Source organism: Microcaecilia unicolor, chromosome 7 (genome assembly GCF_901765095.1).
Source record: "Microcaecilia unicolor chromosome 7, aMicUni1.1, whole genome shotgun sequence".
NCBI classification, from domain to species: Eukaryota; Metazoa; Chordata; class Amphibia; order Gymnophiona; family Siphonopidae; genus Microcaecilia; species Microcaecilia unicolor.
The window spans coordinates 219,931,045-219,943,610 of record NC_044037.1 but is presented as its reverse complement, the minus strand read 5'-3'; the positions used below and the strand labels follow the sequence as shown (position 1 = coordinate 219,943,610).

General features: G+C 47.3%; 1 protein-coding gene across 1 annotated transcript in view; it reads left to right on the top strand.

Moving 5' to 3' along the window:
* The window catches only part of AGPS (alkylglycerone phosphate synthase), a 531,881-nt gene that overhangs the window by 241,131 nt on the left and 278,184 nt on the right, over positions 1-12,566 (top strand). Inside the window, exon 8 of the mRNA XM_030208991.1 lies at positions 30-110. Coding sequence (XP_030064851.1) covers positions 30-110 — 81 coding nt within the window. The remainder of the gene's footprint in view (positions 1-29; positions 111-12,566) is intronic.

Here is a 12,566-nt window from a genome sequence, read left to right as displayed (position 1 = left end):
GCCCGATGTTCAATTTTTCTGTACTACAGAATCGGATACTCTGGCTTGATGAAAAAAATCTAACAGCTCATGTAGAAGCTGGCATTATTGGGCAAGATTTGGAAAGACAGGTATGTATAGTGAGTTTACTGTCTTATGAGGTATAGTCCCTTTTTCATGGTTCAAACTATAACAAAGCTGTACTTTAAATATTTAGCTATGCTCAAGCACAGTTTTTCTCTAATAAAGCTTTTTAAAGATGTACTTAAATGGCAGCTGATTGCTGACTTTCTGCTGTAATGTTGCCGCAGATTATATTGTGAAAGGCTAGTGTGATTGCCTGCTATTTTATGTCTTTCTGTATAACTTCTACCAATAAAATCTAATAGTTAAATATATTCTAAAATATTTTACATGCTTTTGAAAAGGTTAACATTAAAGTGCAAAGAATATATTCTTTAAAGCTTTTAAATGTCATTGTTCAAGTTATTAACTAAAGTATTTCACTCTCCATCCCTTTTTTCAAATGCTGTTTGGAAGCTTTTTATTTCTTTGAGAAGAATGGAATGGGATTTTTCTCAGTCACCTTCCTTGGTTTAGCTAGGTATGCCCCATATAATTTTATCAGCTCTTTTCTTTATATCCGTGTGGTAGGTTGCGCTAGAACAAGGATGTAGAACTTGCAGGTCCACACACCAGTCAAGTTTTCAGGATATCCCTAATGAATATTCATTTGTTTTCACTGCCTGCATTGTATGTAAATATGTCTCCTGCATATTCATTAAGGATATTCTGAAAACTTGACTGATGTGTGGTCCAGGATTGCAGCTTTGCTAGAGGGCTCTTGACTCCCTCAGGCTACATCCTCATAAGAACAGAAAATGAGACCAACACTATTAGTGGGTTAGCTTCCAGCCACACACTGGTTTTATATTGTACAAAGCAGAGGGTGAGTGAAACTGAAGCTCTTGCCCACCCTCCCCCAAACCAAAAGGGGACTGCATGCCCCCCTCCCAGACCCCTTAGCCAAAAGCACTAATCTCCCAATACCTGTAGGCTGTCACGTTTTCAAAACAGGAAACTAAGTTGTGAGCCCTTGGGCCACTGTCGAGGAGCGGCAGCGGCAGGCAAAACCACCCCACACCAGTGACAAGGCAGAGCTTTAATGAGCAGTTAGGCTTCACCTGCACCTGGCCACTTTTCACCAAAGGTTGAGCCCTTGGCTTCAGGTGGCCAGCAGGACTTGTAGGACAGGGCAGGAACAGGATCTCAACTAGACTGAACAGGGACTGAGGGTCAGAGGGGAAAGGAACATACAGGGACAGCAGGGCAAGGAAAGGGTAAAATAAAGGACAGGACTGAAAGCTGAAAACAGCCACTAAAACGGAGCAAAATACTGACTAACAAGACACAAAACTAAAAGCTGCAGAGCAGCCACTAAGATACAAACAGACAAGGACTACACACAAAACTATAACCCAGAGACAAGACTAACAAACAAACAAACAAACAAGCTAATCTAACTATCCACAGACTAACTAGAACAGACAAGAATCAAGGCAGGAAACCAAACTAGAAACTGGACTCCGCAGAAGTGCACCAGCACCCCAACATACCAGGGCCTTAGACGCGATGCAAAGGCAAAGCCAGAGAGTTTCAAAATGGCTAATAAGCCCAGACAGGAAAGACTCAGCTGCAGCAATCACCAGGAAGCTATGGTGGCTGTGCAGGCTCAATCCAAGCAAGCAAACCTGGCAGCCTGGAAGATCCGGACCGGACTCAGCTAAAATCTGGAACGGGTGATGGTCCATAGCAGCCACCTGTACTGGCCACCAGAGGGCGAGGAAAGCACAGATGTAACATAGGCCCTCCCCAAGCCTACCTTAGAAGCTCTGCTTCTCTGGTGGCCTAGTTGGGGCATGAGCGATCCCCAGTTGCTCTTACCCATGCTATCTCTGTGTTCAAAATGGCTTTATGTCCCTCTTTGGTGAAATCCTGATATCGGGACCAGGGCAGCATATGTCCCCATCCCAACAGTGGTGAGTTGGGGTGGTGTGGTTTGGGGGTGAGAAGTAGCCCTTGGGTCTGAGTGGTCCAAAGCCATGAAACAGTGTATGTGCATCATGCAAGCGACGTGACCACATCACACCATTTTTGCAAAAACTTCATTGGCTACCAGTACAATACAGGGATAAATTTAAAACTATGTGTCTGATCTTCAAGGCCCTTAAAGGAAATGGCCATGAGTACTTGAAGAATAAGTTGAACCTCTACACACCTCCAAGGACACCAAGGTCTTCCCAAGGGGTATCCCTAACCACACCCTCTCCAAAAGACATTACATGATGTGATACCCACAAGCGACCTTCTCCGGAGTAGCCATACACTCTAGAATGCACTCCCTGAAAGGCTCCACTTAGCAGAAGACTATCTCTAGTTCAGGAATCAGGTGAAAGCTTGGCTCTTCAACCTTGCTGAGATAGCATTTAATCATCTCTCTGACCTAATGTGCAACTTTCTTTAAATTAGTCACCTTATTTTGTAAATCCTCTTACCTTTTTACCTATCTATATGCTCCATCTTTGCTTATACCCTATGCTGTGTTTTAAAATGTTCTATTACGTATTGTGTTGACATTGTAAGTAGTATTCTATGCCATACTTTGTATTGTTATTTGAATATTTTTTCTGCTGTAATTGTCTATTGCTTATGTTTGATTTATTCTTACAGTACACTGCCTTGAGTGAATTCTTTCAAAAATGTGGTAAATAAATCTTAATAAATACATAAAAACAAACGTTCCATATCATCAAGCTGATCAATCCATAGACTGGTGGGTTGTGTCCATCTACCAGCAGGTGGAGATAGAGAGCAAACTTTTGCCTCCCTATATGTGGTCATGTGCTGCCGGAAACTCCTCAGTATGTTCTCTATCTCAGCAGGTGGTGGTCACACACAGCAGCAGCTCTGGCTAGGCCTCCAAGCCTAATCCTTAGGTTTTGTTGAGGCCTGGGGTTGAGGGCTCTTTTGAGCAAGTGCAAACCTGGTGGTGCCAGGTCCCTCCTTTTCTCCCCCCTCCCGCTGGCTCCGTTAAAAAAAAAAAAAAAAAATTTTAAACGTCCTTAAAGGCGTTTATTTCGACGTTTATTTAAACGTTTATTGCAGCTACTCACTGGGACACCAGTTCGTTACAGCTCGGAGCGGCAAGCAGGTAATTTTACCTTTTTATAGCGGGCAGGGGGTTCCCCGATTCTTCTCCTCGTGGCATATGGCGTCGGAGGGCGAGGGCGCAAAGGGTCGCTCCCCGGATCGCTTGAGCGCTTCTAGAGGGGATGCGGGGGTCTTACAGCCTGATTCGCCCTTGTTGGGTGACAGTTTCGTGACCGATGAATGTCCCGGTCCTTCCTCCGGCGTGGCGGTTTTTCCCGCCATAAACGCCCATCCCCCGCTCCTCGCCTCCGCCATCTTGGCCGGCCACGCGGCTCGGACGGCTTCTTCGTGGGCCGCCCTTGAGGTTGGAGACATTAATGCCATGAACACCCTTAATTTGGGCGACGGCACAAAAGCGGCTAAAGTTAAGTGCTGTTCTTCCCGCGCGGCTCCTTCGCGGAGTGTCGCGCCGGACGCCATTTTGGATGCGCAGCATGTCTCTCCCCCGCTCTTGTGAGCGCCGGTTGAGGGTGCGTCTAGGGCTGTTGCCCAGGCTGCGGAAGTGCACAGTCTGGGGGGTTTCTCCCCCGAGTTTGTTTTGCTGCTGCATCAGGCTTTCCTCATGCAAAACGCTGCCCCTGCTCCCTCTTCTGGTAAAGAGGTTGAGGTTCCCAGAGGTAAACGCCCTCGGGTTGATTTCCAGGCCTTGGAGGACTTTGTCTCCTCCGATGTAGATGAGGGCAGCGTGTCTGAGGTCTCCCAACGGTCCTTTGCGGATTCCTTGGAGGAGACGGATCCCCGCTCGGATGGAGCGGATGACCCCTCTGCAGCGCGGCTTTTTAGCCCATAGGATTTGCCCAACCTGTTGTTACAGGCCATGGACACTTTGAAGATTTCCTCTCCGGAGGACATCTCTCCCTCAGCCCCTGTTGGCTCTGCCATTATGCTGGGGACGAAGCGCCCGCCTAGAACCTTCCACGTGCATGATGCCATGCACACCTTAATTTCGGCTCAATGGGATGTCCCGGAAGCGAGCCTTAAAGTGGCTAGGGCTATGTCCCGCCTCTATCCTTTGGCTGTGAGTGAACGTGAGGCCTATCTGTGGCCTACCGTGGATTCTTTAATCACTGCGGTGACTAAGAAAACGGCGTTGCCGGTGGAAGGTGGCACGGCCCTAAAGGACGCCCAAGACAGAAGATTGGAGGCGGCCTTAAGGTCGTCCTTTGAGGCGGCTGCTTTAAGTTTGCAGGCCTCAGTTTGCGGCTCCTATGTGGCCAGGGCGTGCCTGACTATGGTGCAGCGGGCTTCCCCCTCGGATCATTCCTTGAGGGCTGATTGGCCGGCCCTGGAATCAGGCTTAGCCTATTTGGCAGACTTGCTGTATGATGTCTTGAGGGCCTCAGCTAAAGGCATGGCTCAGACAATCTCTGCGCGGCGGTGGCTTTGGCTGAAACATTGGTCTGCTGACCACGCCTCTAAATCCCGCCTGGCTAGATTGCCTTTTAAAGGCAAGCTGCTCTTTGGGGTCGAGCTGGACAAAATCGTGACCGATCTCGGCACGACTAAGGGCAAGAAATTACCAGAGGTCATGGCTCGGGCTAGTACTCGTCCCGGTACCTCCAGAGGACGGTTGCAGAAGCCCGTCGGTACCGCCCGGGCAAGTCGGGTTCCTCTGCCCCTTCTTCCTTCAAGAGGAATTTCTCCCCCAAGCAGCATTCCTTTCGCAGAGATCGCCGTCCCGGAGGTGCTCCCTCCGGTCCTCCCCCAGGGTCTAGTACCCAATGACGGGGCCTTGGTCCACGCCCCAGTGCAGATTGGAGGACGGCTGTCCTCGTTTATGGGCGAGTGGACCACAATAACTTCAGACGCTTGGGCGATGGAAGTCATCAGAGACGGCTGCAAGCTAGAGTTCTGCCGACCCTTAAAAGACGGGTTTGTACTCTCTCCCTGCAAGTCTCCGGTCAAAGCTGTGGTAGTGCAGCAGACCTTGAACAATCTGATCCGCCTGGGGGCGGTCGTTCCGGTGCCAGAAAATCAGCTTGGCAAGGGATGTTACTCCTTTTTCTTTGTGATTCCAAAGAAAGGAGGTTCTGTACGGCCTATCCTCGACCTCAAAGGGGTCAATTGGGCTTTGAAAGTTCGGCACTTTCGCATGGAGACCCTCCGCTCTGTTATAGCGGCAGTGAAGGCAGGAGAGTTCCTGGCATCCTTGGACATCAAGGAAGCGTACTTGCATATTCCCATCTGGCCTCCTCATCAACGCTTTCTGCGTTTTGCAGTAATGGGCCGACACTTCCAGTTCAGAGCCCTCCCGTTCGGGTTGGCTACTGCTCCGCGGACCTTTCCCAAAGTATTGGTGGTCTTCGCGGCCTTCCTGAGGAAGGAAGGAGTTCAAGTCCATCCTTATCTGGACGACTGGTTGATCCAAGCCCCCTCTTATGCAGAGTGCGGCAAAGCTGTGAACCGGGTGGTTGCTCTTTTGAGCTCCCTGGGGTGGATCATCAACTGGGAGTAAAGCCAGCTGCGCCCGACACAGTCCCTGGAATATCTGGGAGTTCGATTCGACACCCAAGTGGGCAGAGTGTTCCTGCCAGACAATCGGATTGTCAAGTTTCAGGCTCAGGTGGACTAGTTCCTAGTAGCCTCTCCTATTCGGGCTTGGGACTACGGGCAGCTGTTGGGCTCTATGACGGCCACGATGGAAGTAGTGCCCTGGGCCAGGGCTCATATGAGACCACTACAGCAATCTCTGCTGCTGCGCTGGACTCCGAGGTCGGAGGATTATGCTGTGCGCCTTCCCTTGGACCCAGCAGTGCGCAAGGCGCTGAGCTGGTGGACGCAGACAGACAAGTTGTCTGCAGGAATGCCTCTGGTGACCCCGGAGTGAATTGTCGTCACGACAGACGCCTCTTTGATGGGCTGGGGAGCCCACTGTTTGGGAAGGACAGCGCAGGGGCTCTGGTCTCCTGCAGAGGCAAGTGGTCTATCAACCTCCTGGAACTCAGAGCCATTCGGTTGGTGTTGTTGGAGTTCATCCCGGTACTGCTGTTGAAGCCTGTACGGGTACTGTCGGACAATGCCACGGCTGTGGCCTATGTCAACCGCCAGGGAGGTACCAAGAGCGCCACTCTAGCCAAGGAGGCCATGAATCTATGCCAGTGGGCGGAAGCGAGCCTGGAACAGCTGTCAGCGGCCCACATTGCCAGAGTCATGAATGTCAAGGCGGACTTTCTCAGTCGCCATACCTTGGAGCCCGGAGAGTGGCAGCTATCTGCTTAGGCGTTCTTGAGCATCACGAAGCGCTGGGGCCAGCCGAGCCTAGTTCTGATGGCGTCATCGGCCGATTGCCAAGTGCCGCGCTCTTTCAGCAGAGGACGGGACCCTCGATCCCTGGGAGTAGATGATCTTCTCCAACGGTGGCCGACACAAGAGCTTCTCTATGTGTTCCCGCCCTGGCCCATGTTGGGCAGGGTGCTAGACCGGGTGGCAAAGCATCCCGGCAGGGTAATCCTGGTGGGTCCGGATTGGCCCACACGTCCCTGGTATGCGGACTTGATCAGGCTCTCAGTCGGCGATCCTCTGCGGCTGCCAGTGGAGCAGGGCCTGTTACATCAGGGTCCCGTGGTGATGGAGGATCCCTCCCCCTTTGGTCTTACGGCCTGGCTATTGAGCGGCAGCGTCTGAGAAAGAAGGGCTTCTCAGACAAGATCATCGCCACTATGCTGAGAGCGAGGAAGCGCTCTACTTCTACTGCTTACGCCAGGGTTTGGCGTATCTTTGCAGCGTGGTGTGAAGCAGGCTCACTTTCTCCCTTCACTGCTCCAATTTCTTCAGTGTTGGGCGTTCCTGCAAGAAGGTCTGGACAAAGGCCTGTCGCTCAGTTCCCTGAAAGTTCAGGTAGCGGCTCTGGCTTGCTTCAGGGGCCGCCTGAAGGGTGCTTCCCTGGCTTCGCAGCCAGATGTGGTGCGCTTTCTCAAGGGAGTTAATCACCTGCGCCCTCTTCTGCACTCAGTGGTGCCTGCGTGGAATCTCAACCTGGTGCTAAGAGCATTGCAGAAGCCGCCTTTTGACCCTTGTCGAGGGCATCTCTGAAAGACCTGACATTGAAAGCAGTCTTTTTGGTGGCTATCACTTCAGCCAGAAGAGTTTCCGAGCTCCAGGCACTCTCATGTCGAGAGTTTTTTTCTGCAGTTCACTAAGGCAGGAGTGACTATTCGCACAGTGCCTTCCTTCCTGCCCAAGACTGTTTTTCGCTTCCAGGTGATTCAGCAGCTCTGTCTCCCTTCCTTTCGTAGGGAGGTCTACCCAGAGGAATACTCTGCTCTCAGTTTCTGGATGTGAGACGAGTCATCATCAGATACTTGGAAGTGACCAATGATTTCCGGAAATCGGATCATCTGTTTGTCCTGTTTACAGGTCCTCGTAAGGGTCTGCAGGCTTCTAAGCCTACAGTGGCAAGATGGGCAAGGAAGCCATTGCAGCGGCTTAGGGTCCGTCTCCTTGGAAGAGATTTGCAAGGAGGCAGCTTGGGCTTCGGCCCATACCTTTGCCAGGCATTGCCGCTTGACTGTGGCTGCTCGGGCGGAGGCCCGGTTTGGAGCTTCAGTGTTGCGGTCAGGGATTTCTATGTCCCGCCCTGGGTGAGTACTGCTTCGGTACATCCCACCAGTCTATGGATTGATCAGCTTGATGATATGGAAGGTAAAATTATGTATAATCATACCTGATAATTTTCTTTCCATTAATCATAGCTGATCAATCCATAGCCCCTCCCAGATATCTGTACTGTTTATATTCTGGTTGAATTTTAGGTTCAAGTTTAGCCTTCAGTTACTTCAGGAGGACTTCGTGTTCAAGTTCTTCTTTCACTTGGATTCTTCAAGAGTTGAGACGAGTTTGTGTTACAGTGAGCTGCTGCATTCCTCTCCCCTCCGTTTTACGGGGCTGGATTGAGATTTAAATTCTGCCGGCACTCCCTCCTGCTTCGTGCGGCTGTAGGGCAGCTTTGTACCCCTCCCGCTTCGGTGGTGTTAGGGTCAGTCAGCTCCTCCCGCGGTTGCGGTTGCAGGATAAGCCAGATCCCCCCGCATCGGCGGGTGTGGTGTCCCTCCCCCGCTCCGCGGGGATGAGCTGGACGGATTCCCCTCCCCCACTTGTGTGGGGATGAGCTGGGTTAATTCCCCTCCCCCGTTTCGGCGGTGGTGAGCTGGGCAGAGTGTCCCTTCGTGGGTGTAATTCTCTTAAGTGCTGAGTCCTGCGGATGGAGCTTTGATATCGACATACTGAGGAGTTTCCGGCAGCACATGACCACATATAGGGAGGCAAAAGTTTGCTCTCTATCTCCACCTGCTGGTAGATGGACACAACCCACCAGTCTATGGATTGATCAGCTATGATTAATGGAAAGAAAATTATCAGGTATGATTATACATAATTTTACCCTGTCAGAGGCATTGGCTGAGAAGTGGATAGCCATGCCCTGGCCTTTGGGGTTGCTGGGACTCCCATATGTACAGCTGAATGTGCTAGATGGGCAGAGGAGGGCTATCAGATCAGGGATCAAAGCCTGCCAGCATCACCGTGGGCTGATTGGAAGTTGGATAAGGATGGGCTCCAGCTGTCCCCAGAGGGTAATGTCTCAGTGGAGCAGGAGGGACTCTGCTTGGAGGAAGAGGATTCCTCGGTGGTGACTCTGTTTAGGAAGGAAGAACTCAGTCATTTGATTGACACCTTGGTGCTACAGATTTTATCATTAAGCCAACAGAAGGTATCGGATGGCAATCCAGTTTTAGAAGTGCTACTAAAAAAAAAAGGTATCATCTTATTTTCTTTTCCATGTTTTATTTTGTTTTATTTTTATTGATTACCTTTAGAAGTGCTACAGAAACCAGCTAAGACGTTTGTGCTCCATAGGGCCCTCTCCCAGATGACATTGACTGAATGGGAGACTCATGGTACCTGATGCTTGGGCAGACTTTACCCACTCCTTTGTGAGGAGCTGGATAGGATGTTGTGCCCAACACCAGCAGCAGAAGTGGTCCAAGGAAGGGGGACAGCCAGTAGTAGTTAGTCCAAATGGAACTTTATTGACGACAAAACCAAACCTGTCTTGGCCGACTTTCGGTGCTTGCCTGCACCAGGGGTCTATAAAATATATCCATATACAAAGACCCTGTAATGTATGTTAAGGAGGGCCTTGAATCAGATAGATTAAAAATTCTGCAGGAAACAAAACACATCTTGGAATCCCTATAGATTGAAATTCCATGTGTAAAGGGGAAAAGGATAGTGATAGGAGTATACCACCGTCCACCTGGCCAGGATAAACAGACAGATGTAGAAATGTTATCAGAAATTAGGGAGGCTAACAAACTGGGCAATATAATAATAATGGGTGGTTTCAGTTACCCCGATGTTGACTGGGTAAATGTAACGAGTCAGAGAAACTGAATGAAATCTCTATAAACCTGGAGGATGTAATGGCACAATTTGACAAATTGATGAGTAGCAAATCTGGACCGGATGATGTTCATCCCCGAGTACTGGTAGAATTGAAAAATGAACTTGCAGAGCTATTGTTAGTAATATGTAATTTATCTTTAAAATCAAGCATGGTTTTGGAAGATGGAACGGTGGCCAGTGTAACGCCGATTTTTTAAAAAAAGGTTCCAGAAGACATCTGGGAAATTATAGACCAGTGAGCTTGACGTTGGTGCTGGGCAAAATGGTAGAGACTATTATGAAGAACAAAATTACTGAGCATATTCCAAAGCATGGATTAAGGAGACAAATTCAACATTGGATTTAGTGAAAGGAAATCTTGCCTCACCAATCTATTACATTTCTTTGAAGGGGTGAATGAATATGTGGATAAAGGTGAGCCAGTTGATATTGTGTATCTGGATTTTCAAAAGGCATTTGACAAAGTACCTCATGAAAGACTCCAAAGGAAATTGGAGAGTCATGGGATAGGAGGTATTGTCCTATTGTGGATTAAAAACTGGTTAAAAGATAGAAAACAGAGAGTAGGGTTAAATGGTCAGTATTCTCAATGTAGAAGGGCGGTTAGTGGGGTTCCTCAGGGTTCTGTGTTGGGACCGCTGCTTTTGACATACTTTTAAATGATCTAGAGATGGGAGTAACTAGTGAGCTAATTAAATTTGCTGACGACACAAAGTTATTCAAAGATGTTAAATTGCAAGAGGATTGTGAAAAATTACAATGGGACCTTGAGAGACTGTGCATCTATATGGCAGATGACATTTAATGTGATCAAGTGCAAAGTGATGCATGTGGGAAAAAGGAACACTAATTATAGTTATGTAAATCAAGGTTCCACATTAGGGGTCACTGACCAGGAAAAGGATCTAGGCGTCATCGTTGTTGATACGTTGAAACTCTCTGCTCAGTGTTCGACAGCAGCTAAGAAAGCAAATAGAATGTTAGGTATTAGGAAAGGAATGGAAAATAAAAATGAGGACATTATAATGCCTTTGTATTGCTCCATGGTGCGACTGCACCTTGAATATTGTGTTCAATTCTGGTCACCACATCTCAAAAAAATCTCAAAAAAGATATAGTGGAATTAGAAAAGGTACAGAGAAAGGGGACGAAAATGATAAAGGGGATGGAATGACTTCCCTATGAGGAAAGGCTAAAGCATCTAGGGCTCTTCAGCTTGGAGAAAAGACAGCTGAGGGGAGATACGATAGAGGTCTATAAAAAATGAGTGGAGTAGAATGGGTTGACGTGAATCGCTTGTTTACTTTCTCCACAAATACTAGGACTAGGAAGCATGCAATGAAGCTACAAAGTAGTAAATTTAAAACGAATAGGAGAAAATATTTCTTCACTCAGTGCCAGAGACTAATAAAAGCAGTTAGCTTAGCGGGGTTTAAAAAAAGGATTGGATGGCTTCAAAAAAGAAAAGTCCATAGACCATTGTTAAAATGGACTTAGGAGAAAATCCACTGCTTATTTCTAGAATACAATATACACAAAGTATATGAATGCAAATGCAATCTGCATAGAGGCTCAGTAAATACTGTAAAGTGAAGTGGAGACTCATATATTTGACACAAAAAATTGTTTTTCATTCAATAGGTGAATAACTAACTCGTGTTCATTATTTAATCATTGACTCAACCTCCACCGACCTCTTCTTATCACTCATTTATGACTGTTAATCAATACAGCACTCTCAATATAATCAAAATATACACAGCACTTAGCTTAGGCAGGTTGGTGCACTCATAAACCCCGACAGGTCCCCGTTTCGTGTTAACTTTATCAAGGGGGAGTCACCAATTCTGTTGTATAAAAGAGAGAAAAAAGGGCTGTAAACTTCTTAAGAAACATCATTATATTTTGCATTCATTCTATATAGCTGGAGGCTTACCCGATAACTGCCTCAAATGTGTGTGCATATATTCCCTTGTGTTGTCAAACTAAGATGGCGACAGCGTCTTTTTATTGCTAACAAACCGCACCAGCTGATTAAATGGCGTCATGATTAAACGTATTGGCGTCAAAATTAAAACCCTCAATACACAATATCTTAAAGAGGATAAAGGTGCCCTTGCACAAAAAAAGTCACACCTGACCAACAGGGAAATTCTACAGACAACGCTAAACATTCAGATAAACTGAAACAATCCGAAAAATAAATATCCACCAAAAAGAATAGAAATGAGGATTCTGAAAAAAAATCTCCATTACTGTTTGAAAAAAAAATTTTTTTTTCATAGAAAAAATGTTTTAGAAAAAATATTTTAGAAAAAACAACTCCATTGGATGTATGCGTTTAAACCATTAGGTTCTATCGTATCTAATGTGAAGATCCAGAACGTTTCTCGCTGCAATATCTTTCTGTTCAAATCACCCCCCTCTCTTAGACTGGACTACTTGCTCAATTACCATACACTTCAAGTCTTCTATGGTATGTTTGTTAGACAACCAGTGTTGAACAATGGGTGCCCCAAGATTTTGAGCCATTATCCGTGAGCGGTGCTCGATTAGTCTCTCGTGCAAAGATCTAGTTGATTTTCCAATGTAATATTTCTCACAAGGGCATTTGATATAATAAATGATGCCAACTGATCGACATGTGGTTCTGCCTTTCAATGTGTATGTTTTACCATTGCTAGAAAAATCTAAACCTTCAATTGTAGTGGGGCACGTCTTACAATGAGGTTTCATGCATTTGAAATGACCTGGGCTGGCGATGTTACCTGCTGAGATGGCAGGCAAAACTGCGGGACTTAAAATCTCCTTAAGATTTTTAGAACGTGAAAACGCAGTTCTAATATTATACTCCGAGAACACAGGGTGTGATTTAATGATGTCCCAATGACGTCTAACAATGGCTGCTGTGGACTCCCCTCCTGGAGTATACCTTGTGACAAAAGTCATGATATGCTCCTCTTGTTGTGTTCGTC